Here is a 27,323-nt window from a genome sequence, read left to right on the forward strand (position 1 = left end):
ATAGCAATATCAATATCACTATAATAATAATAATAATAATAATAATAAGAATATTAATTAGAAATAAAGAATTATAGCAAAAATAGTTTTAAAAATTCATTTCTAATTAGATTATTTAAATCGGGTTCAAATTCAGATGTAAGGATTTTCGATTGTAGTCGAGTTCGGAACATGTTTGAATTGAGATTATTTATAATATTTTCTTTAATGCAATCCGAAGTTATACAATTGAAACATTTGAAGGATCAAATGACAGCAAGGACTAATGAGGAGACACTGTGAGAGATGATTGACGGGACAGGCTGTAGCCCTGAAGACGACAGGCAAAATTAGTAGGGTGGTGCATTGGAGGATTCCTGTCGTGAGATAACGAAAATAACATCCAAATGATCGGCCAGACTCTATAAAAAAAAAAATATCTATAAATTTTTTTTAAAAAAATACCGACCATGATAACGGCAATGCACGTTTGTCATACTTTTTAAAAATCAAGTATCTACCTCCCTAAATTAGTTAATGAGGAAGATGACCCAACTAAGAAAAACACTCTATAATTTACCAATAAATGAGTCTTAACCCTAACATGTTTAGAATCCACACTTAATAATCTAATCACTGTGCCAAAATCTCGGGGATGCTACGAGTATTTGTTACTTTTTTTTTTATAGTTGCCCTCAAATGTCTAATTCTTCGAATCGATTAATTCTTAAGACGACCGATTCAATTCTATAAAAAAATTTCATCAATTATCAAAATAAATTGAGAGACGCTAATAGTATACTATCCCGACGGTCCGCTTTCTCAAACCTGCTATCTATTGAAGAAAAAAATTCTTATAATTCACTGCAAGTGAACCTTGAGATTATTGGGATCCAAATTTAAAAGCCTAACCACTCCCTCATAACCCGGGACATAGTTGTTACCTCTTTGATCCAATTAGTGGTTATCGATTTAAGCAATTGAATTTCCTTTTTCTACCAAAATGCAATCATAAAATGCACCACAACTTTAACTTGTGCTTTCACAACAATACAGAGACTTACAATTAACATAAGACAACCGAACTTTTTACTGTCCCATTGCCATTGATAAACAATAACAAGAACCTTTAGCAGAATTATCTTTATTTCTTTGGCAACAAGAATTTAAAGCCCGATCCCAAATGCTCTCTAACATGTAAATCACCAGCTCTGTAAATATGTCGAACATGTTGTTAAACATCTTTGAATCCATCATGCTTCAAATTTGATGCCTCAAGCGTATAACTCTTGGATGTGCATGGAAGTCGAACAAACGACTTAAATCATGTGTCTTTCATTTTTCAATCGGCAAATGACACCTTCGCCTTAATAGATAGATAACAGAAGCTGACAACACTTTTGACTGTTCAACCAATACTACACTTTGTATTGTTCTACCTCTGAAATGACAATAACCAAGTTGAAAGCATTACTTTTGCATCAGCGATCATAATGCAGGCTGGAAGATTTTCTAATTCATCTCGCCAAACCCAAATTTAAGTGCAGACACCACGAAAGGTGGAGCATGGTTATTCGAGCGACAAATTTTGGCTGATCCTGATATCTCGCTGCTGTTTAGCAATCCCTTTTGCTAGGCGTGCAGTTGTTGAAATCATATCTGCAGGTTTTCCTGGAAAAGATGAAGAAGTAACCTTTGGTTGAAACCACCTTCTCAAAGCAAGACCATTGATTCTAAGTTTGCCATATGATTCATCTCCTTGATAGGGAAGGCCCAATCTTCTCAACAACGAACCAACTGCCTGTCCGACCCTGCTTAACATGTAACCTCAGTTTCAAACCATATCCAAGTGAAAACAAATTAATGCATTTCACAACTTGAAACTGAACTTATAGATGCGGGTACAGTGTTAAGTCTGACATGAGTTGTTTTTCTATTTTATGATGAAACAAAAAAGGAAAGTACAAGATGCAATAATGGGATACAAGACACAGAACCACATGAATGAAATCGGGGGTGATTAACTTTTAGGCCTGAAATGACATTGATCCCGTATATCTACTGCTCTGAGCGTATGGATTACTCATGCTTATAAAACTTCAAGATGATTGTTAAGAGTTTGAAAAGTTAAGAAAGCAACCATAATTAACTGAGGAAACTCATAATTTTGACACATTCTTCACCTTCCAGCAAGGCGAATGGATCTCTCCTCTTTCAGAATTTCTATTTGGGTTTTTTCTGTAGGTAACAAAATAGTTATATTTGGAAGCCTTGCACCTGCAAAAACAAAAAAACAAACCAATAAATAGAAGAGAAGACTACAACTAAAGATAGATTAGAGCAAGGTAGGAACACAAATCAAAGCTGAATGAAAAATTCAACCTATTTGTGGCAAGGAAACCAACATGAATAAGTTTCATGTTTTTCCAGAGCCGGTAGTGGGGAGGACACCAAATTCATACAATCTTTAAGAAAATTTCATAATTTAATTTATTTTATTCTCTTTCATATCTCCTTATAGAAATTTGGATCCAATCATGTTCCAACAATTCATTTGAATAAATTGGCTCAAATTTTACCAATCTTCTCAAAACTACTCCATATTTTTCAAAATATTATTTTATGGCCATATATGTATTTGATTTCTTTTTGTTTATAATAAGGATTTCATTTTGTTTATAATAAGGTTATGTTAGATTAGTATATTGTTATACTAATGAAATTTCAAACATAAAACTGAAACCTGAGAAGAAAATATTGCGACATGCAAGTACAACAAGAAATTTGAATCAATTCACTACAGTGGACAACTATACTACCTGAGTCCTCACATCACTGAATTGCGATAATTAATGAAAATATTCTCACAAATAACATTAGCACGGTGGTTCTTATGTAAATCCTTCTGAAGTACAGAATTATGAACTCCACAAATTCTTAGAATCAACAGCTTAAAATTTAGAATTTTAGATCATAACTAATGATATAATAAACCAACCATCAATATAAAGGAAAAATTACCAGCTGCAAGACGATGCTTCAAACCTTTCAAAATCATCAAGAGATAAACCTGAAACGTTCGAAAAGATAAATTAAACTATTTGATAGTACACATAAACCGATATCAGGTAAAAAAAGTTTGTCTTTTACCATAATCCATAGCTTGTCTGAATTAGACTACTCCATATAGAAATAACTATCACCGTTCAATAAAACTGAAATTATGTTGATGTTGTCTCATATAAGAGTGCATATGCCACTTAGGCTTTTTTACCCAAAGGACGGAAGCAAGAGGGAAAAGAGGAAAAGGATAGAAGGGAAAAGGGGAAGAGTAGCTGGGATGGATGGAGGGAAAAAAAATATGTTTACTGGGTAAGGGGAAGAGGTAGATAGGAAATGGGTGAGAGGGAAAGAAATCACCATTTCACCTTCGACTCGTTTGCTATAACCCAAACTACTATCAGCATCACCGATGCATATCCATGCTGCCTACACCTCTTTGTTGGAACACACCTGCATTGCTCTTGCCCTAACTAGCATTACCTGTGTCTTCATGAGAATATACCCACACCGTCGTCTGTACCCGTGCTGTTTGTCACATTTGTTGGTACCTGCCACACAGCCCGGATCCTCTGGACCACTTTTTGCGGTTTAGGGGATGGTCCCTTGATGTGGATTGGTGGGGATGAATGGTCCCCACCTATTTTATGAATGGGGACCATTCATTTCACCAATCCACATCAAGGGGCCATCCCCTGGACCGCAAAAAGCGGTCCAGAGGATCTGCCCTCCCTGCCACACCACCCTCACCCTGACACACACTTGTCAATGCTTCACTCACCTACATGCACATTTGCTTTCACTAGACCCCTTCAGCACTATTCCTGAAAGCAAACAAGTTTGTTTAAGTGAAATCTAGGATGCCAAAAAACATTCTGTAGCCTCATGCCTACATAGGTAATCAGAGAAGGCCCTCAATCACCTCAAACACCACATGCTTTGACAAGACTTATTTTTGTCTAACCCTTTGGTTATGTTTACTCTTGTGGAAGGGAGAGAGGAAAGCACAAATTTCAAGGCCCTCCTCTCTATTTGCTTTGTCAAAATCTCAAGTGGAAGGATATCAAAAGTGATACCATAGATACATTTTGAAGTTAAATCACATCACCTGGTTTTACACAATGCAGGCTCTCTAAGATGGTTAGAAGAGAAACGTTCTCTTTAGCCTTCATCTCTATGAGCTTAAATGAAGTTGATGAAGGAGCTAGCAACAGGAACATGTGGAGTTGTTCAACAAGAGCTTATGAGGTTGACAAAGGATCGATGCAGAGGAGATTGACGAGGGCAAGGTCAAGCGTGATCTAGGTTGATAAGATCATTGAAGGAACAAATGATTAGCATGCATGCTATGAGTGATGGACAATTAAAACCAGTGCATTGTTGGGCAATAAGGATAAACAAGGTCTACAAGGGCAGTGGAATTAGTTTTAAAAGTTATGGATTTTATAAATGTTTGTTTTGGTTAATCCTCTTATATAGGTGGATGAGTTATTTAAGCCATTTATTTAAATTGATAGTTGTCCTGTTCGAAGTGTAGTAAAGTTTTGGTAGAAGTCTAATTTAATTTAGATTGTTTTATATTTTACAATTATTTATTCGTTTGGTTGATCCTTTCAGGTACAGGGTATTTCTTTGCTTGATTGTTTTTAATTTACTTATAATTTTAGGTTGGAGTTTTTAAAAGGACCTTAATCATCTAAATTAATCCCCTAACAAATCAACAAAAATTCTCTTTAAGTAAATGGCAGGGCCCTACCTCGAGAAAATAGTGTCATGCATCATAGATGGATAACTCTTGTGATAATGCTCATTGCAGAAACTACCCTAAATCAGCAAACTAGAGTTGAGTTGGAATAGCATGAATGCCATTGGACAAAAAAAATTATTTGACTTCTATGTGCAAATAAAATTTGGACAGATTTTTCCCAAATTAGAACATGAGCCTAAAAGAATTGAAAGGGCTCTTCAGGACCAAGAAAATTGCATCATCATTTGAATGTCTAAAAAATAATAGATTAATGAGAGCGATTAGTTCAATTCCAATGAGTTCAATATATTTCCATTTTTTAGGTTAGAATGTGATAGCACATCTCAAGTTTCCTGAAAAATGGACGAAAGAACATTTTTTACAAAAATCTATTAAAGAAAAAAGAGAAAGAACAGAAATTGACACTGATTCTTTTTTCACCATTTCTTTCAGAACAATATGTATCTAAAGGTGCATGCATGGCTCCTTAAAGGTAGAATTTTGTCCTAATCAACTGACTTTATCAAGATAGATTACTACTTTTAGGACAAGAGGTTCAAGAGATCTCAAATACTACTGTCGTGCCACTACTATGTCAGCACAATATAATTGATCCAATACAAATAAAAAAAAAAGGAACGAGATTTCTATTAGTTGCTAAATGAGGAAACAAATCCAGTGAATATGACCATCTCGAATGCCAGCCAATGCTCAAATAAGACAAAATTAAACCGTCAGAAACAAGTTAGAAAGAAGAAATATGGAAAGTAAATGGCAAATGTGGCTCGTGATCTTAAAAGAAATTATTTCCCCCATGCAAAACAATCTCACCTCAACAGTATGTATCTGCAATTTCCTTGCATCGACAATAAGTGGATTGTCTTTCATTGATACACGTGGAATTAGACCCAATGAAGTAGCCTCCTGAATTCAAAGGAGACTCAAATTGAGTTTTGTGCTGAATTCAGCTTAAAAATAGGGACAAAAAAATCTCTTTTCTGATGCCATACCTCGAGTATGGAAAAAGAACGAATATCATATTCTCCAAAACCATCCAGCAATGTGCTCACATTTGCAAATTTGGATGCATCAAAATGTGATCCAAGGTTCTCAATAAATTTATTCCTTAGTGAACAATCACGTGGAAACTGCAGACATCCAAGCACTTGTGAAAACACTTCAATTGTAGGAATAACCCCAGCTTGAATAGTTTCACGGTAGACCATTATTGCTAGTGAAGTCCTGCCAATATATTGATACGAACAAGACATTTTAATGATCTTTAATTATACCAAGCTTTGCGCTTGAATTTGACAAAAGAAGAATCCTTTTCTACATAGAAAAGATACAATGAGACAATTGGATCTTCTGATTTACTAACAAAGATAATAGAATTATCAGGTCTAGAGAAACAATTTACTAGGCCTACTTGATCCGTATTCAGATCAGATAGATGCATCCCTATTTTGGCAAAATGGATTACTTAAAGATAAACCGTCATTGGGTAAGTTGTAATATAACACGAAAAATAAGTTGGGAACCATGACTTTAGTCAGCGATCTAGTGGATCTAAATGTGCAAAGTCCATAGGAGAGCACCTGACCGTTTATTGGAGGATATGGTAGCAAGGGGTCACTTGCAGCCGGTTTTTATTTGCGTGAGGATGTTATAATGAGATAAACATCTAACAATCAGAACTTTGGAATGTTTAAAAATTATTACTCCATTGAAATACAATAAAATGAATAGCTAAGAAATGAGAAGATTACCAAGAACTTGAGTTGAAGCCTTCAACCTTGATCCAAGCCCTTAAAAACTTTGAGAAGTGTTAGCATTTGATTTGAGGAGTATAAAGAATTTTTTTATACAACCTATTGAAGTTCAAAGCTCCCTAAGATCTTTTATAATGAGCTCTATAATGGTCACATTTTGTTAGGCTCTAGTCGACTAGAAACACCCTCTAAATGGCCGATTGGCAAATATTATCGTTGGAAGCCAACAACTATATCTTCAGTTGATTAGATGTCCACCTCCAGTCAAATGCTCACCCTTTAGTTGACTATAAGGAGGTCACATCCAACTCACTATTGCTCAAACAAAAACATTTTGTTCATAGAACTCTTGTATTCAATTGAGTCCTTTATTGATTGACATGCTCTATTTGACTAAAATCACTAGTGATTCTATCAAATGCACAAAACTACTAAGCTTACTCCATGTCATTCAACCTTCCACGACTACGAGCCCTCCTTGTTCCAAGCTGCCCTAGAGTCCACTTCATAGTAAGCCTTTGGTCCATTAAATGCACCAAGCTCCTTGAGCTTGCTCCATGACATCAAATCATCCATGCCTATGAGTCTACCTCATTTTGGGTCACAATGCCATCAGGCACAAGATCTCCATAATTGCATCTGCAACCACTCGACACTCTGGCGTAGAGTGTCGTACAAACTACTCCAAAGCTCTAACACTCATTCTGGGACTCTAATCCATTAGGTACAAATGAACTCCACTACATTGAGTCAACCAATTCTGTGAATTCTATGTGCACTATTTTAAGTCTCCGCACACTTAATGCATATAATAATAACAAAGGTCAATCTATTTGAACCTTTTGCTAAATGAATCAAAACAAATCAAACCCGACGACTTGGGAGCATCATTTTCCCAACAAAGATATCACTAACAAGCATAGGGGATCAGCTGAAGGATAATTGTGACTAATGAATATACTAAGGTATATAAAGGGAATTACTTTTTTACTTGTGGCTAAAATTATTTCAGCCCAACTATTTCTTACCTTGGTACCATTATTTAGTGGCCCTTCACGAGTTGAATATCAAGAATACTTTAATACTTTCTTCTGTAGTTACCTCATGAAAGAAGCATGTATAGAACAACATTCAAAGTGTCTTGCTAAGAAGATAGAGGTAGTATACAAATTGAAGTTATTGTATGCTATGAAGTAGTCCCCTAGAATATGCTTTAGTACAAAAGAAGAATATCTAACATGTGACTCTCTTTTTTTAAATTGAGACACAATAACTCATCAAAAAAAGCCAAATTCATGAAAAGTTTTTCCCCATTTTCTAATAATACAATCCCTTCTCACTGACCCTTCATGTCCTTAAGAGTCTCCTCGCGCAAGCTACCACTCAGCTACTCTATCACTAGCTCACTTCCACCTGATGCTCCTCCCTCGCAATAGTTTACAAGAGATGACTCATTGCCAGCCTACAAACCCACTTCAATCTCACAATAGCTTCTCCACCCTATACTAGGATAGATTCCATGTCATGTACTTTTTCCTCCCCACTTCTTCCTTCTTTGTTTCTCCTTCCTCTTATTTTTCCTTTGTCTCTTTTTCAATATAATTTCCTTAATTTTCTTTTGGGATGATGAGTCTGACAAGCCTGACTCATAAGGTTATTAGTTTTACTTAGCACTCTAGAGGTTGTATGGTAGAGTATATCTATATCAAGGTGAGTTTTCATCATATTTTTTAGCATGTTTGAAAGAGTGTTAGAGACCGCTATGTGAATATTGTAAATATAAGGCATTTATTATAAAATCATATAGACAAATAATAAATATAGTTAGAGCCTTCCTCGGCAATAACCCTAATTTTCCTAATAACAAGATTCTTCGAGAGGTAACAATGATTGAAGATATTGATTGTATTGACTTTCACAATAAGGAACAAAATCTCTCAAAACCATCAATTAGTAGCCTACTCCCATTAAGAGAATCATCTTGGCATTTTTTTCACTTTCACATTTTTTTTAAAAAAAAGTCTTTTTATCTTATCAATAAGTTTTTCCTTTATTCATTCACACTTAGAATATATGGACTGTCTAATGTTATTGAGTAGTAAGGAAATATTTAAAAAATACATCTTCCCTTAAATAGCATAACTAACCTTGTAAACTTCCCTAATGGATGAATGAGCCCACAGTAGGCTAACTTAAGCCAACTAAGTAAAATAAATAAATAAATAAAATGTATGCGAGAGATGAAGCTTTAGTGTAGTAGCTTTTCCCTCCCCCCAACATTCCACCCAAGTTCATTTCGATTGCAAAGAAGTTAAAGAAAATAACATTATAGATAATTCAAAAAATGCCCACACCACTAGACATTATAAAATAATAACTAAATATTAATACGTGATTCGTGGAAAGTTAAAAAGGTTACTTACCATTTGCTATCAATTTGTGGTCTACCAGAGTTGAAATTCACAATGGGTTCACCAAGTGAATAAGCCTTCTTGAAACTGTACAAGCATAATCCTATAAAGAGTTGCAAGAGTCAATTAATTTGAAAATGATAAAATAGGCACTGGATGAGATCAAAGAAACTAAGAAACTATATGCTTTTTAGTTCTACATCCATGGTTTATATTGAACCTAGGGATCTAAATGTGATGTCATATAATTATACTAGGGGCTTAGCAGAGGACTACCTAGGATAATTGACCCTAACAATTCTTCCCACTACATCATATTAGAGTGAAATTGTTCCCATGCTTCACATTGATCTCCTCTTGCCAGGGACATCGAGCCAAGTCATATCTCTAACTAGGATCACCTCTCGTCAGCAACTCAAGACATGACTTCCTCTTGACCTTCATCCTCTTACCAACAACGCCTAGCTACGATCTCCTCTTGATCCTCTCTCAGATCACCCACATGATCACTTGTCACATTCTAGATTCTCCTCTACGACCTCTAATGCCATTTCAAGTTGTTTTGTCTCAAGTTTTGACCATAGAGTCCTGCCGAGAAGATCATTAAAGTCTCTATCTCATTGTCTTGCACGTCCTCTATCATCAAATACTTGCAAAGTTCAAACTTTAACCCATCAGAGCACTCTACCTAGCGGCCACATAAGCTCTCTTTCTTAGCCAGATCCTCTAGATAAAACCAAAACCACTTTATCTTTGTTGTTCCATATCACAAAGCACTAGTCCTTCACATGAGGACGTATGATCACCGTTCCACTAATGTAGGTCTTTAAAGGGTTACTGTGGTAAACTAACATGGGCCCTCTAGTTTTTTAAAGTTTTGTTTAATATATAATATAGAGCATCACCTCACCTTGTTTGTTCAATTCTCACGAGCTTCTCCTAATCAAAAATGTAAAATTCCTCAACTACCTCCTTGCTACTTCTTACCCCTAATCTTTTTAGGTTTGTTGACTCTATGACGATTACCACAAAGAAATTGAATGGAAAGAGTTATATTTTATGGAGCCAAACAATTATAATTTGATCCAGAGGCCAAAGTCAACTAGAGCACCTTACCCCTCGAGCCAACAATTCCTAGGAGAACCATATGAGAGCAGAGTGTACGTCATTAATCCCAACCTGGTTAGCATCTTCTGATGTTTCTTCTCTAGCTACTAAGACTAGGTTATAGGCTAGAAACCGACATACTGATGAAACTATTTGAGCCTAAATGTGATTAATAATCTCTTTCAATGACATGGAGACAAGAAAAGATCAAATGTTCCCGTTGTGAGAAACTTAGAGATGTCAAGGATGTCAACTAGACACTCTATCGTTTTCCAACCAGTCATTCTTTATAAATGCATCTGATTCCACTATTGTAGTTTTAATTTAATATTTACACCCTCAAATACCAAGTTATAGTTAGTGCTTCGTGATAGTCAATTACTTCTTTAGCTCATGATGCTACATCTATCGTTTGCTTATCTCATACGCCAATATTATTCTCCAGGATTCTAGATTTGGAGGTCTGAGAGCACATTTTTGGTAACAGCGCTTTCTCAGCTCTTATGCACTAGCATAGGCTATCAATGCCAAATAACCAATGAGTCTCATTCACTTATTAGAAACAATGAGAATGTTTCTCTTTTGCCTTTCTTGTCTCTAGCCTCTCTATTTTATATACTTATTTCTATTAAGCTTATTATTAGTAGTAAATTAATTAAATCCTTATATTTTTCGTAGCATTTGATATGACTTCTATTTTCATTCGAGGTTTGAGGATCAGCAAGGTGTTTGACATATGACATGAGTCTCACAGACCATAGCAACTAGATGTGTCTTTATCGTTTGCTATTATGACGGCTCCATCACCTCTTAAGATGCAGAATTGTCTAGGTCACTCAACTCCTCAGATTTAAAAGCATGTGGCTACTAGTCTGTCTAGTGTTTATTTTGTTAAGTGTGAATCAAGCCAATTAGGGAAACATATTAGCTCTTTGTTCTCTAATTTGTTCGTAGCATGCATCAACACCTTATCTTTTAGTTCATTTTGATATCTCCAAGTTATGTCAATTCCACTCTTGACGTTAAGTGCTTTATAGCTTCAAAAAGGAGTATTCTCGATTGACATAGTGGCAATCAATGAAAGTCCATTCAATTTTTTTAATATTATTTTCTTTGTATAAAAAGATTAAAACCAAACTTGATGTGCCTATTAAAGTTCTTGCCATCATACCTCATAAACATTTTCTAGAAACACTTCCGATTCTTGTCCTCTTCCATCCTATTCTATCTCTGATTTGGACCTTCCTATTGTTCTTTGCAACAATACTAGAAAGCTTCAACTTCACACCCACGTTTTGCTATTTACATTATGCCTCACTACCATCCAAATATTTACATTTTTATCCTCTTTGTCCTCATAGCTAACTCATGTAGCAGTAAAATTATCGTATACAGCCTCTAGTCCAATGTATCATGAGAAAACATTGCCACCTTATTAGAAAGAAACAATTATCGAATGAAATTGTCTCCTTGTTTGTCAGTTCCAGTATTAACTAGCAGATTTACAAACCAAATCCTTTAAGAGACCCCAGAATTGAGTATGTTTGTAACAAGTCGGCTTTGTACGATATATTTGAATTATCTTGTATGGGAGTATTATGAACCTAGGGACCTACCTGTAATTTTTACTATGATGAAAAATATACCTGGGTAGAGTGGACTGAGTGTAGGGGAGTCTCGGTGCAACGGTAAAGTTGTTGCTTTGTGACCTAAAGGTCACGGGTTCGAATCCTGGAACCAGCCTCTTATAAAAAAGCAGGGTAAGACTACGTACAATGGATCCTTCTCCGGAACCCCATATGGTGGGAGCTTCGTGTACTGGGCTGCCCTTTTAGAGTGGACTAAGTACCGTAATTAACCCCAATAATTTTTTTCCCTTCAGTTTAAACCTTTCTATGATACCTGGAGTACTGACCAGCATATTGCAAAGACCAGAATATTCACAACAGCCCAACTAAAACTGTTCTGGTTCATAACAGCACTCTCCTAGCTCCTATACTTTTCAATTTTTCTAACTTCTCATATATGATCAAAGATTCTTTTTGTATCCTCACAAATTGCTGAACCTCTAAGCAGTACCAAAACATCATGCAAGAAATTTGATCATATCCAAGTAGCTAGAAAACCCATACTGAAACATATGTTGGAAATATATTTTGGAAGTAGTTAAGATTATATGAGTTTTTATGATAAAACTCATCTAGGCATTTGTTTTCTCTAGTCATTTCAATTACTCTAGATGCCTATCTATTTTCTCACATTCTCATATCAAAGAGGCAATTTGGGATGGCTGAGACCAAGTTTACAGTACTAATACCACATTGGTCCAACCAAGAACCATTACTGGGTATTAGACAGGTAACAATTTAGTCAAAACCAGAGCCAACTGAGGCAAGATTATCTCATATAATTGCATTGCAAAAACCAAAAAGTGAAGGTCATATAAAAGATGTTAATTGATCAACAAGTTCAAGACAGTACCAGTCAAACAACAGCACATGATAAGATTTGGTAGAATGTAATCCCTTTTAGCTTCTCCAAAGAGTGTAAATGCCAATTCTGCTTCACCATTTCTTCAAAGTGAAATAATCATTCTCAGAAAATTACCATCATATAGATAGAGCTAACTTCTGTTCATTACCTTTCACATGCAACTATTAACACAGAATATGTAATTTCATTTGGTTGTACCCCCATCTTTTTAATTTTGTCAAGAACTTCAACACATTTCAGTAATTGGTCAGCATCACCTGCACACATACTATGGTTCTAAGCAAACCAAACTGTTGCGTCATAGGTTATAAAATCAAGACTGGGAATGAGAATTGACAAAGTACACCCGGTAAAGGTTCTGACAATATGTTGGTTGATGCATAATTTTATAAGCAATGTGTGTGTTTTTCTTTCGATTGTTGAGTTTAGTTCATCTTTTAAAGAGATATAAAACTGATATCCATAAAATGTCAAAAAAAAAATATTGCTATAAATACAAACCAAAAAACTAGTTCATCAAAATTAATACTTGATTGGGTAGGAGTTTCAGTGATCACTACTCAAGCAGACAAAAAGAATTTAGTTCAACCATGACCGTTTGACCAGTCTTGAATCAAAGAGGGTTGCCCCCTTTCCCGTACTGGATGCTGATCACAGTGTAATTTGACCCATCACGGAGAACTTTAGTCATGCAAGTACATGAGTAAACTCATCTAACATGAGGACATGCCATACCAACGTTCAAGGCACACTTATGTCTAAGAGGATTCAATTTCAAGTAGTCTGATACTTAAAGATTTAGTAAAAGCTGGAGCAGTTTTCTCATGACCTTCAAAATATCCAAAATGCTCTTTCATCTAATGAATCCTATGATGAACAAACACGTCTTTACAAGATTAAAACTTAACTACACCCAAATAAAAAATATCCCTACATTCATCTATCCACGCCCCTCACAAAAGTTACCATCCTACCACCACTTCCTCAGCCCTCTTGTGCCCAACAACTGATCCTGCCTGTGTTCTCTGATTGACATTAACCTTTTTCTGAATGGAGAAGCAATGCACTAACGCTCTGCTTGTACCCAACAGCCTGTGGTTCTTGCCACCCCTTCCTGCACCAAGTGATCATCTACTTGCACTGATCTAGTTCAACCAGTCCCAGCAAGCCCTTTCTGGCTGAAGTAGCTCTCTGCCCACCAGCCCATCTCTGCTTTTAGAGTCAACACCGAGCCCTACCTCCATTTATTGAGTCAATACCAGTCCCTGCCTGTGTTTCTCCTCAACACCACCCTCAAAGCAGTGACATTTGACCTAGCTCCATACCACCTCTACCTTCACCTGACAACCACCCTCCCTTTCTTTCCCCAACCCACTGCTGCCCCTGCCTATGCTTGAGGGTCAACCAGAAAGCAAGAGGCCCTTCATCTCTTTTTCTTCTCCTTCACATTGTAGAAATTTATAGATCTTCTAGTTCATTGTTGATTACTTCATGTATGAATCCAACTCCATTTAGCATGAAACAGTAGAAGTGTAGCAAATAGTCTAACAGATGTGCACCATAATCTCCACTTAAAGATTAATTACAATTTAGGAGTAATAAATTTATCATTCTATTTACTTGCTTTTAGAACATTTTGCTTGCAGGAATCATCTTTGACTAGAATATAAGTATCTCTTGTTGACTTGTTAGTAGAGAAATCAGTTGCAGATTACCCACAATTGATCTCCCTAAAATTGTCTCAATTCTCAGAATAGGGTAAAATATGGATTTCTTTAGCCATAAAATGATAGAGTTCTGCATTGCTAGTCAACAATTAGCTTTCTTGTTTGTCCTAGTTGTTGTTAAATGGTTGAGACAAATATGCAATTGGACCAGTTAATCTTGTTCAGCCCAAGAATTAGCTTGGTTGTGTCAATGCTTGGGTGGATTTGCAATACTAGCAATTGAACAACTAGTCGCATCAATACCCAGTGACCCAGTGCTCATGTGATTTAATCTTTAATTCAGTTTTCACAATTATGCTTGTCTCAAACCATAGATTCACCCTCACCTTCTCTACACTAAATCTCCCTTGTTGGCGAACAGACATGTGACTCATATCATTTGTTATCACATAAATTGCTCTTGAGATATTTTGTTATGAAGCTAACTTAGGCATGTGAGTAGGATATCGTCCTTCCTTATGAGCTAGCTTAGGCATCAGAATTAGATCCCATTGGGCCAATTTCTAGTGTTTTTGTTCTTCTTTACAAGTGCGAAGTCCTAAGTGAAGGGTGTTCAACCTGAACCATCCACTCACCTGAACCCTTTTTTTTTCTGATCCAGTTTAGATCTTCTCTAGAGGACTTGGGTATCCAATCCTATGGACCTCATCTCCGACTATACTTGTACAATAAAGGAACGGCCCAAGCTTTTCAAGTCATGCACAAATAGAAAGAACTAGCACCAAACAAGTTCATGTCCAAGAAGTGACTTACATAAGGATGTGATCAAAGCATTTAGCAAAGAAACTGTTGGAAGTAATCTTAATGTCTTTATTTCCTCATATAATTCGAGAGCTTTATTCCAATTTTTAGCCTGGGAAAAGAGAGAATGATTTACATCAATAAAAATGATAAAATACGACTAAAATAACCAAACATGCTAATAGTTATTGTTAACTTTTACTACTGTTGTAAAAATAGTGTGCATTCCAATTCTTAACATAGTGAATACTGAACCTATTCAACGGGAACAAGGAGAAAGCTCAAAATGGTAATGGCACCAATAGTAAATCACTACAATGAAATACATTGTGGTTAAACCTAATGATTACAATTTGTGGTCTTACAGTTCATTTAATGTGCATTTCATTCACACTTTCAGATTGTAGTTAGAGAACAAAAAGGAAAGTATTCAAATGTTCAAAATTGACAACAAATAAATTTGCTAAGAAAATTATAAAATGAAACATTAATTGTTTAAAAAAAGGAAAAGGCTTGTTAGTGTACTTTAGTACATTGAGTTCATTAAAACGATATGTGTGTTAAATTCACAGGCATACATTGCAACAAGCTCCCATCAAAGAGCTATATGACATTGTCCCAACTTTTATTCCATCAGCCTTTGCATCTTGCAAGATTTTGAAGGCAGCATCTACCTTCCCCGCATGCCCAGCAACATCAATTAGAGTGCTAAGGAACATCTGCATGGCACACTATGGATAATAAGAAACAAATATTCCTCCCCACTGATTCAAGGTAATAAGTGATCGGCAAAATTGGTATAAGCAAGTTAAATATGCAAATCAACAATTCGTGATTAACAAATATATAATTGCATAATGAAACAAATTCATGTTTTAGAGGGAAAAAAAAGATGAATACACCTTCTTCTTTTTTCCTTAAGCCCATGTATGAACTATGAATTGTACCAAATGTCAATGCTCTAGCGATGCACCATTCTGGAATGATAAATATCAAGATAAACTATATTCCGTAAACAGATGGTGCTTCTAATAGTTCCATCACACAATTGAAATAACAAGGGAAAGTTGATGGTTTGAACTTTGAAGTTAATACTTAATACCCAACTAATTAGTAACATTATTTAGCACGTGCAAGATTTTCAACCCAAAAAAAAAGTCAATGCTCATTGAACCATCATTGTGTCAGATGCCACATGTCTGCATGGTTCCATATGCTAGGAATTTTCACTGCATGTTTTATTTTTCATTTCTAGTGTCAAATCGACACACTTGAATTTTTTCATTTATTATATCAAATTGGCATGTTTTCTTTCAATTAATATAGCAAGTAACCAAGTAATGTAGGATATATACCTTCCTTCCTGAACCAGTCTTTCGAAGAAAATATATCAAAGAACCAATAGCATATCGCTTGGATCATGCAGTATTTTTCACTTGACTACTGTATAACCTTAAATCTGTCCAAACTAGCCAATTTTAGAATTTGTCCAAAGTGGTTTAGATCAGCATGGGTGAAGTAAAGTTGTACATAATTTGGAAAAATAATTTTAAAATTACCGTATCTCTTCATTACTAAATATTCTCTAAGATAATGTAAAACTAGATGTGGACAATTAGAGATGTGCTAAATATGGGCATTTGGCAGAGGCTTGGTTCATATTATAGATAACTATTCTAAAGAACAAAGAGACATTCAGAGGGCTATTGTCCTGCATCATAGTCGGGAATATGTATAGAATTTGAACATTTCCATCTCAAAGCATCCTTCTTTGAAGATAAAGAGATATGGCCAAATAAAGAGAATATCAATTCACATTTGAAAATGGGAGCTACTTGCTTGGTGAATGAAAAGTACCTCATCAGGTCTCACACCATTTCTTTTCATATCATCATAAATTCCAAGACCAAATTCCAAATCACCTATCTGACTACAACTTCTGACAGCAATAGTATAAACTTCTGGAGTGCCTGTTATGTTATACTCTTGAAGCATTTTATATACTTCACGAGTTCGATCAACCTTACAAGGTCCATTAGTTAGAGACTCATAGGCAAAATAGACAGTAGTAGTTAGGACTTAGGAAAACCACATAAAAAAATGGCACATACCTGATCAGCTTTAGTGCATGCCTTGATCAGAGCACCAATAGTAACATGATCAGGATCTATTGGTTTGGGCTCAGCTCTCATCTCTGATAAAACATCAAAGGCACGATCAACTGCTCCTGACTCACCACATGCAGTTATCAGGGCATTAAATACAACTCGATCAGGCTGCACTTTCTACTGGCAAATAAAAACCCTGTTAAGTATATGAACAATAATCATAGGAAAAGATTAACAAGTATTGAAATTTTTTTGAAAGTATTCAAATTAAGAACAAAATTACCAATAGAGCAGAGCTAGAGATGAAATGTTTATCACCATACCTTAGATCTCATAATCCCATAGGCCCCAAAAGCTTTAGCCACTTGTCCTGCCCTTGCACAACCATCAATAAGTGCCCCATATGTGTTGACATTAGGCTCTATTCCAGAATTTACCATTTCATGGAAAACCTATGCCAAAAAATCTTTGAGATTTTGCATAAATCATTAAAAATTAAAGCAATCATACTGAGTATTTTTTTTATACTGCTTCGCATTAGAACTTTAATTGACTCTAATTGGAATGCTAAACAAATTCATGGATAGGGTGGTATAGATCATTGGCCTACTTGCATACAAGACCAGTTTTGATCATATCAATGTGGATAAAAATCAGATGAGACTGCAAAGAGATGCTCACAATAGCAAAGTGAGATAATACTTTCAATCCTATGATTTCTGTTTAAATATAGTGGTTTAATTATATCTTATAGAAATTACCTTTGTGTCAAGTTTAAAATCAATGCAAGCATACACCAGGTTGTTGAAGCAAAGGTGTTCCATGTCCATGGATTGTCTTAAAGAAGTGTTAAACACCTATAATCCCAAATGAAGAGTATCAAGATGTATTGAGCTCCACTCCGTTATATCATGGTACCGACGTGGGGTAATGCCTCTAGATGCTCCAAAGAGCTGTGCTGACACAAAGGTACTCCATGCCCATGGAATGTGTCAAAGCAACAGAGCTCCACATTCATAGTCACACATGGGAATGTGTAGAAATCCTTTGAGAGCTTATGCAATTGAGGTGCCTCCTATTTAGCAAGTATGGGATTAACTGAGTTCTCCCTCAAGGTTTCTCTAAGGAAAAGCATTGTTGTGACCTGTGGCCAATATAATATAACAAATCTAAATTTCCACATTCATTTCTTAATTTTATCACAAGCTAAGGTTCTTCTGAAATTAAGATAGTCACTTCACAAGAGACAAAGGAAGAAGTGAGAGAAAACAAGATAGTGACCATCCCAACTATTTGAGATTGGCTAACCCATTCATAACACAAGAGAGCATGTTAGATTAAAGTAATTATTAATAGACTAACTAATTATGTCTCTACTCTCTAAGTTGAAAATCTCAAGTCATGCTATCTGATAAACACAATACAGTTTTGATACTATATCATGTCGTGTTAATATGATTTAAATACTTATTTAATAGAATTATTAATAATAGAAAAATTAATTTTAGTTAGCATAAGTTATAATTTTTAATTATTTTATTTAGTTAATAATTAATTAGATTGCAATTACATGTTTGTTCTTATGTTTATATTTGTTGATTAATTTGATCACCTTAGTTCTTAAAATTAAAAATGTTTTCAATAACTTATGTTTTAATTTTTGGCTTTACTATCTTATAAATTGTATAGTTCTTTTATTTCATAATAATTTACGCTTATAATCTATTCAATTTTTGCAAGTAGAATGTTGGAATGAATAACGAAAAAAACATGAGCTTCTCAAGTCCAATAGCTTCTCTCACTCAATCTCTCTTCTCTCTCTTTACATTGCTCCCGATGTCAATGCCAAGCACTTTGCGTGCTGCTTGACGAGCAGAACAGTGAATTTCTTCCCATGCAGGCACTTTATACTTTGCTGCCTACTGCATCATTCTTTCCCGCTAGTAAAATTCACCTCTAGCAAGTAGAGTTGAAGATGTGTGATTAGATCTCCATTACAATTAACCAAATGAGTAAGGAGAAAACTCAAATAATATTTTACTTGCAGCCATTATGGTCATTGAATGCTACACAGGATGATTATGTATAGAAATTAAAAAAAGAAATGAATCTGCACACAAAACTATAAACCCTTATGGAAAGCAGCCACTAACAGTGAAAGCACTTTACATTTACATTAAAGCAAAAACTAATTACTAATTAAATCTATACTGCATCACACTACTTTAATAGGTGTGGCCTCCAAGTTAAATCAGAAGAATCGAAAAAGTAGATGAAGCATACTATCCATTCAAAAATAATTATAGATGTGTCTTCATTTTGCAATGATGCTAAGAATTTCTTAAGCTTAATTAATAATTGTCTCCAAAATATTCCATCCCTTTAGTATATCTAGGAGATTAAAAGTAACCATTGTTTTAATAACTACAGAAATAACATGTCAAACAATTACAAATAAACCATCTAAAACCAAAACCTTTTATAGAAAATCTAGAAAATTGTAATTTTATTGACGTGTTGATGAATATAGAAGAAATCCATACTTCAAACATAGCATCAACTTTTCCACTTTTCGCACAGGTTGATATCAGTGTAGTGTAAAGTTTACAATCCGGTTTAAGTGCAGCCTCCTTGATCAGAAGCATAACTTGGACAGCTCCTAAAAGAAAACAGAGCCTACTCATTATAACTTGCAAACGATAAGAAGTACCATTTGTACTTTTCTCTAAGTACCATTTTTTATGTCTTCTTTAGAACAGGCCAAATTCAGAGCTCGAACAAATTACCTTCATAGTCTTGTGAGTTAGCACAGACAGATAAAAGCGTATTAAAAGTGCTCATCGTCGGGTTTTGGATTAACTTGCAAAACTGAAAAGCTTCTTTAACAGCCTTCTGACTCTTACAAGCATTTAGAAAACTCATATGATGGACCTGAAAAGATAAGGATCAGCAATCAGTATTTTGAAACTTGAACCAATTAAACAAAAGAACTACATAATACTGCCAGTTTTCAATGACCTTGTTCATATCCAACAATCCCATTCTTTCTGTGTTCTCCAACAAGTCAATGCATTCTTTGAGCCTGATAAGACAAATGTCTTTTGATTAATTTGATTGGAGGATAAAATAGACTTGGAAGTTCCCATTGCTATAATGAGTTTTTTGCTCCATTATGCCAGAGAATAAGAAGAGGATCTACTTCGAAACATATATCCATAAAATCAGACGATAATGTAAAGTAGATGATACCTGCCAGCTCTCAAGAGATGATTGTAGGTTCTTAACCATTGAGAAAAACCATTTGTACTTTTCTCTAAGTTCCCATTCAACTGAGGGAACCTAGACAAGAGTGAATCATTCCTTTCACGCCTCAGTTTTTTTGTCATATCTTGAGTATGTCCATTCATTTTGTTCAGTACTTTTTCTTCTCTTTCTGAAGCATCCTTAAAGCGTGCACGAGGTGATTGTATTTTTGTATTGTCTGAATAAAATGCATTATTCACTTGCAAATTGTAAGAAGACATTTCGCATGATGCAGGAACATAGATATTAGCAAAGACTACTTGAGTAAATAGAACTATGGATCCGTCTTAAAGTTTACCTGTAAAATAATAGCTTTTTGCAAGGACATTCTGAACCTTCAGGTCATGTGAAGACTGACCATGTAAACTATTGTTAGGGAGAAGAATAAATTGAAGTGGCTCTGCAATCAAGCTTCTAAAGCGTGATATTGATCTTAAGTCAAGCTCTTCCTCTTTGCCACAAACAGAAGTTTCTTGGCAATTAACACCAGAAGGGAAGGAATTATTACAGCTGGTGGATACAGTGTGACAAGGACCAATACCTTTTTTGACAGCATTATGCTGCTTCCTGTCTGAAATAGTGGAGTGCATACCTTTCTCTAGATGAAATTCCTGAGGCATCTCAAAAGTTTTATTTTTTCCCTCATATACAAATTGATTATGTCGACTGATTATAAACTCTCTTGAAGCATCTGCTTTTCTCCTAATAGCAGCATCATCCTTGCAGGGTTTGAAGAAGAAAGTATCACAAACTTTTAGACCTGAAAACTGACAATTTAGCACAAAAGCTAAAAGTTAGCTTATCAACAATTTTCAGCATCTTCGCACGATGATACTTTCTTGAAAAAAACTAATCAAATATTAAAATCAGCAAAACCTAATGTCATTCTGACACTAACAAGTATTTAAATGGCTAGCATGCAAAATACTACATGGAATATGTAATCCCCTCTTCAATAATCACCCAAGTTGATTCTAGGATAATTTGATTAGTGAGAAATGAATCCAACCAATAGCATGACTGGATGGGCAGGACAAACCATTTCTCCATTACTACTAATAATGGCTGTGTGCATTCCAGTGAATTTCCAGAGGTATGCTTAAAGGTGGGAGATTGTGGTGACTCTGCCTACATTGCCATAAGTTTGGAGTTCAATTAGCAATTTAGAGTTAGGAAAGTGTATTTGAGTTACAATGAACAACTTCATCGGGAAAAAAAATCCTTTGATAGTGACTACTCCGTGGCATAATTCATACAATTTTTTATGCAATTTTAGGCTTGGGTAGTGACCGAATCCAATCATGTGGATGCATATAAAATGAAAATTTATATCCTACATAGAAAAGGTTAAGTGACACCGGGTAGGATAGCGATTATCCTGCGGGCTGACGAAAAGGGGAGTTTGAAGAAATGGCAAGAAGAGATATCCGATGTCCGCCAGATCTTTCCAAAAAAAAAGGAAATTTTTATTTAATATTCGAGGATTATCCTCAAACAGCTAAACATATGTTCTTATAGACTCTAGACCTTAAGACACAAATAAAGGAAAGAGATCCCAATATATCGACTATAATTCCTAACTTGTAAAAAAAGGAAAGAAATTCTAAAAGAAAGGAAAAAATTATTAATAACTCACAATCCTAAAATTCTTAAACGGACTCAAATCCAAAAAAAATACAAAATATAGAAATTGTCAAAAATACCTAAAATACCTTAAATATAAAAAGGTGAAAATTATCAAAAATAATAAAAAAAAAAAAAACCTCGGTTCCTTCTGCATCAGTCGCCCTAGGTTAAAAAAACTCGTCCCAGAGTTTAGAATAGTTTCAGGTGGTAACCCGAGGAAGATTATCACACCAAATCGGCAATTGTTTGTTGCGGATAGATGTGAGCTTCCTTTTGGGTGATAAGAGTGTATGCAATTTCATCTTTATCAACTTCATAAAAAACCATCACATTTGGATGATGAAACTAGGAAATGATCTTAGCTTCTCCATCTATTGCCTTCTTCATGTATCTACTCAATTTGAACTCTTGCACAATCGTATCTTCAACAACATTAGGTTTCCCATATTCAGACTTTCAAAATGCATGTTGAGATTAGGATTTTTGCATCTTTGTCACTTGTTTAGAACCCTTTAGATACTGATGGCTACCAGAACTGTACTTGCTACAGCTTCATTTTGGGCATGCCAATTGTTAGTAATAAAATTCATAGGTTGTAATGAATAATTTATTGTTTCCGACTCCCTTTGAATCAGAACTGGTTCAAATACACTGTCTTGATTGATTGTAACTTTCCCTTTCTCATGCTTGTTCTTCCATAAATCCATAAAGGACGAGCCGACTTCCTTTAAACATGAAGCACCGAAATTTTCAGAAAAAGATTTCAAATGTTGGAAAGGGTCCATGTCAAAACCAGCAGCTGCAGCAACTTGGTATCCATCATCACCAATGATGCCTTCATTCAGATCAAAGTCAATTTACTAGCAGAGTCTGATGCAGACATAACAACAGATGAGGTTTGTGTAGGTGATGAGACATAATCTTTTGGCACCTTCTATAGCCTCAGATAACAAAGAATCTGCAGAGTTTAATACATATGCAGTTTCTTGGGACATACAACTCGATGGCTCTACCTGTTTGGCTAATCCCATTGAAGTCTCATGAGATTCTTCCGTCTTATTATCATTGATGGCTCCAACAGTGCAGTTGGAGATGGTTGGTTCTCTTACTGATTCATCAGTGTTAGACAGAATAGGGTTGTTATTCGCATCGTTACCATTCAACTCCATGTCACGACATTCATGTTATCGGCCACACAATTTCTGGACTTATAGTGATTTTCAGGAAACAGAACATAAGGAGTGTCAGATGAAATAACCACTTTACTCCCTTGCAAAGGTTGTTTCAGGTCATATGAAATACCAATCTCAACAATCTCTTTAGCTGAAGTATGTGATTGACATTCACCAACAACTAGCTTTTCTGATTCTTCACAACCTGAAGCAGCATTCTCAAGTTGACATCCATCATTGGGAGGAACTTCAGAGGAACATGTATTGTTATTAATGATTTGACGAGTGTAATCATCAGGCTTGCTTTTGTATAAGCTTCTTTCTATAAGCTTGGAATCTATGTGATGCTCTAGCACTTCTCTTTCTATCAATTTTTCCTCAAGCTGAGGGGTTTCACTGATATCATGTTTCAACACATCAGATAACATGAGAAAGTTCCATCTTTTTCATCCTGGTCCTCTTCGTCAAACTCTTCTTCATCTTAATACTCTTCTGGGTCAAATTCTTCCTCCAAATTATCTTTGAATCCGTGCAGGTCATTTTGGGCATTGAAATTATCATCTTCTATGGCGAATCATAATCGTCCTTGGAAGGAAGTTTGAGTGTAACCAAAAGGAAGAAAGTGACATTTCATCTTCTTTCTCATCTTTTCCCAATCCGTGATATTGGCCTTACCTTGTCGGTCTCGTGAGTGTCGCAAGTACTCCCACCATGACGATGCTAGACCTCTGAGTTTGAAGGCAACCAATTTCACCTTCATCCAATCTGGAACTTGCTTATAGTCAAAGAACCACTCCACTTTGTTGATCCAATCAACAAAATTCTCTGTGCGTATCAGAAAATCCGGGTAGATCAACTCAAAATCCGAGGTGTTATGTTGATCCTCTCGACCATGTACCTCGCGATCTTCAAGATTTTACATTGTCACAACTATACGCTGGGTTAAATCTGCAACTTGCCTTGTAAATCCTCAATCCTCAACCATTTTTCACGGTGCTCAGCTTTCTCAATCGGAAGTTGTTTGTTATTGCGACCACAACCACTTAACATTGAATAAGATAGCGACTATTCTACGGTTTGACGAGAAGAGGGGTTTAAGGAGAAGGCAAGAAGAGATATCCGCTATCCTCCAAATCTTTCCAAAAACAAAATATTTAATATTCGAGGATTATCCTCAAATAGATAAACACACATGTTTATATAGACTCTGATACTTAAGACATAAATAAAGAAAAGAAATTCTATTATATAGACTACAATTTCTAGCTTGTAAAAAAAGGAAAGAAATTCTAAAAGAAAGGAAAACATTATTAATAGACTCGCAATCCTAAAATTCGTAAACAAACTTAAATCCAAACAAAAATAGAAAACAGAAATTGTCAACAATACCTAAAATAACAAAAATACCTTAAATATCAAAAATTACCAAAAATAATAAAAAAATCCTTGGTTCCTCCTGCATCATTAAGGTTGACTAAATTGGTGGTACCGCTATAGTGGTTAATGCAGTGAGTATTAGAAGCCCCCACATGTACTAGGAAGGTCAATAGTCATACTGAGATGGGGTTTGGTCAACGGGAAACCACTTCTACTCGAAGGTTGAAGACGAGAAGCCCCACCATTTGGCTCAGCTGACCCAAGACCAGAAGCTCCCCCATTTGGCTCAGCTAGGCCAATCCCTCCAACTCAACCACTTCTACTCGAACGGCGATGGCCCCGAGACGAGAAGCTCCACCATTCAACTCAGTCGAGCCAATCTCTCCAGCTCAACCACTTCTACTCAAACGACAATGGCCCCCAGATGAGAAGCTCCACCCTTCAGCTTGGCTGACCTGAGACAAGAAGCTCCACCATTCGGCTCGATCACCTCGACTCATCTTGCTGAACTTAGCCTTGTTGTAACATGCATTTAGTACCAAGAGCATAGTCCGCATAGGAGGTGGGGTGTACAGAACATGGGATGACACGACTTGCAAAACATGGGATGACGTGACTAGCAGGATATGGTGTGACACGACTCATAGACCATGGTCATGTGACACCTTCTTTACTTGTACAGAGTGTCCCATTGATCAAGGTACAAAAAGCAAGCGCCAATAGGGGAATAAATATAAAAGGTGATTCATCTCACAAAGGAGGTATGCATACCAAAAATCGCCCCTGCATTTTAATTTCTAATTGGCTATTCTTTCACCTTCATTCTCTTCTTCAACCCCGTCGGCGACTTGACTTGAGCGTCGGAGTGGTTGCCTTGGCCTCCATTCTAACTCTCTCTCTCTCTCTCTCTCTCTCTCTCTCTCTCTCTCTTTCTCTCTCTCTCAAGCTTTGTATGAGTCCCTAACAGTCCAACCTTCCCTTGGTGTTCGGCGACTTCGACTTCGTCAACATAGAGTTGTCCGGTGGCTCATTTGTCGACGGTCTCAGACAAGAATAGCCGTCATCAGAGAAAATGAGATGGGATTCATGATTATGCATTGAGGGAAGCATATGAAGACAATCCCTAGAAATGGGATTTAGAAAAATGAAATTTCCGTCTACAACTAAAAGTTCTGCAAAACTTTTACTTAATTACAAGCTGAGAAAAACAAGCCAAGGTCATGTGGTTAAAAGAAACTCCAGACAGCCAGGGCAATACTACTAAACTGATCTTTCCTATTTCAGTGAACAGAAAGCCTGATCTTTTCCATCTCTAACCCACATGTTATTTAACAATTTCTGAAGTTAACTATTTTAAGTTAATGACGAGCTGACCAAGAATGGTTGAGTTCATTGGCAAAAGGAAACAGTTGGAACCAGGAAAAGCATTAAGTTCATTTTTTTCGAATATCAGTCACAGGATTGATCTTTTCCCTCCTCAAACCCGCATGTCAATTATATATCATGCGTGCAGTACTTCCGAAGTGCAAGCATTCATGTCTACCATGCATAAAAAATGCTAGTCATCAAAAACGAATGCACAGGAGTTTTCCGAGTGAAAAAAAAAAAACGAACGACTATACATCAAACCAAATCATCAAAAACTGAAAGGGACATCTTGAATATGAAAAAAGGAACCAAAAAGGAACATAAAAGGAAAGAAATCACCCACGTGAAGGGATTCGCTCCTCTTCTTCGTGTGCATTAACTGGAAAGCAGTGAAAGCCGCGGCCACTGCGGCAACTGCAATAACGGATTCTTCGTATGAAAAATCATCGTAGAGGCATCTGGAGGGATGGATCTTTAACTCTGATTTCTTGCTCCTCTTGAGGGGTCGGAGGCCGGAGGAAGGCCGAGAATGGCTGCCACGTCTAAGAAACTCCAGCCGGTTGGAGATCGAGTGGGGGAAGGGGAGGGGAACGTAGAAGATGGGGGTGTGGGGCTTGGCGGAGAACGCAACCTCCATACCGAGAGGAGAAGGAGAACGAATGGGAAGAGCGGGGGCGCGCGTGAGATAGAGAGAGAGAGAGAGAGATGAGGAGGGTCGAGGCGGGTGGAGTGGGAATGAGGACGGAGCGGATATATCAAGAATCGAATCCGCCAAGAGAAAGAGATGCGATGAATCGTGTGGACCACAAAGATATTTTCGTTACCCATGCCCTCGTATGCTTCCCGAACTATCGATAATTCATACTCGCCCTAGTATTAGTTGATTTTTTTTTCAATTCTTCTTTAATTTTATCCCCTGTGGCACAATGATATAAGAGACAGAACGGATAAATCTAATAGCGTTCTTCGATTTTCGCATTGGACATCGTCAAACGTATGCGGAGTTAGAACTTCTACGGTAACTAAGAGCATCCACATTAATATCACTGTATGAACCATTTACGTCTATGCACTATTAATTTTTGAAGAAGATATTCTTCTATTTTTGAATAATTTACTTATCATAATGTAAACTAAAATAAATGAGTGATAAGTCCCCACTCCCCCCTATTGATCATTTAACCACTTACGAAATAATAACCACGTACACAATGACATTATGAAAAATTAATTAATTATAATGGTCTAAAGAGGATCAAATTGTAAAGAAAAATCATTGTAAAATGTAATTGAACATTATAAAATGAAATTATTATTGTATTTGCAATTTTG

The 27,323-nt window shown here is 36.0% G+C and overlaps 1 protein-coding gene across 3 annotated transcripts; it reads right to left on the bottom strand.

The window, feature by feature from the left end:
• Positions 1–996: 996 nt before the first annotated feature.
• Positions 997–26,732, bottom strand: LOC122015803 (pentatricopeptide repeat-containing protein MRL1, chloroplastic-like). Of its 3 annotated transcripts, none has more exons than XM_042572841.1 (20): positions 26,335–26,731; positions 20,747–21,215; positions 20,395–20,626; positions 20,164–20,227; positions 19,932–20,076; positions 19,689–19,804; positions 17,469–17,597; positions 17,149–17,322; positions 16,895–17,059; positions 15,616–15,756; positions 15,050–15,149; positions 12,718–12,826; positions 12,558–12,649; positions 8,982–9,072; positions 6,556–6,594; positions 5,797–6,028; positions 5,618–5,710; positions 3,001–3,049; positions 2,163–2,256; positions 997–1,790 (listed from the first exon to the last, which is right to left on the bottom strand). In XM_042572841.1, exons 1-20 carry the CDS (start codon positions 26,626–26,628, stop codon positions 1,550–1,552), a joined length of 3,069 nt encoding a protein of 1,022 aa, XP_042428775.1. In that variant the 5' UTR covers positions 26,629–26,731; the 3' UTR covers positions 997–1,549. The 3 variants fall into 3 exon arrangements, with proteins under 3 accessions (XP_042428775.1, XP_042428776.1, XP_042428778.1); XM_042572844.1 differs by having other exon boundaries at positions 1,648–1,790; positions 2,120–2,256; positions 26,335–26,732; XM_042572842.1 differs by lacking the exon at positions 6,556–6,594.
• Between the last annotated feature and the right edge of the window lie 591 nt (positions 26,733–27,323).

This window comes from Zingiber officinale, chromosome 8B (genome assembly GCF_018446385.1).
Source record: "Zingiber officinale cultivar Zhangliang chromosome 8B, Zo_v1.1, whole genome shotgun sequence".
NCBI lineage: Eukaryota > Viridiplantae > Streptophyta > Magnoliopsida > Zingiberales > Zingiberaceae > Zingiber > Zingiber officinale.

What these genes read in the sequence shown, in the direction of transcription:
- LOC122015803 (XM_042572841.1), bottom strand. Translation starts at nt 26,628, where the DNA reads ATGGAGGTTGCGTTCTCCGCCAAGCCCCACACCCCCATCTTCTACGTT. An exon ending in AGAGGAGCGAATCCCTTCAC is followed by an intron (nt 21,216 to 26,334) that starts GTGGGTGATTTC and finishes CTAAATTGTCAG; the next exon opens with TTTTCAGGTCTAAAAGTTTG. An exon ending in ATGGTGTGAGACCTGATGAG is followed by an intron (nt 15,757 to 16,894) that starts GTACTTTTCATT and finishes TGTGCCATGCAG; the next exon opens with ATGTTCCTTAGCACTCTAAT.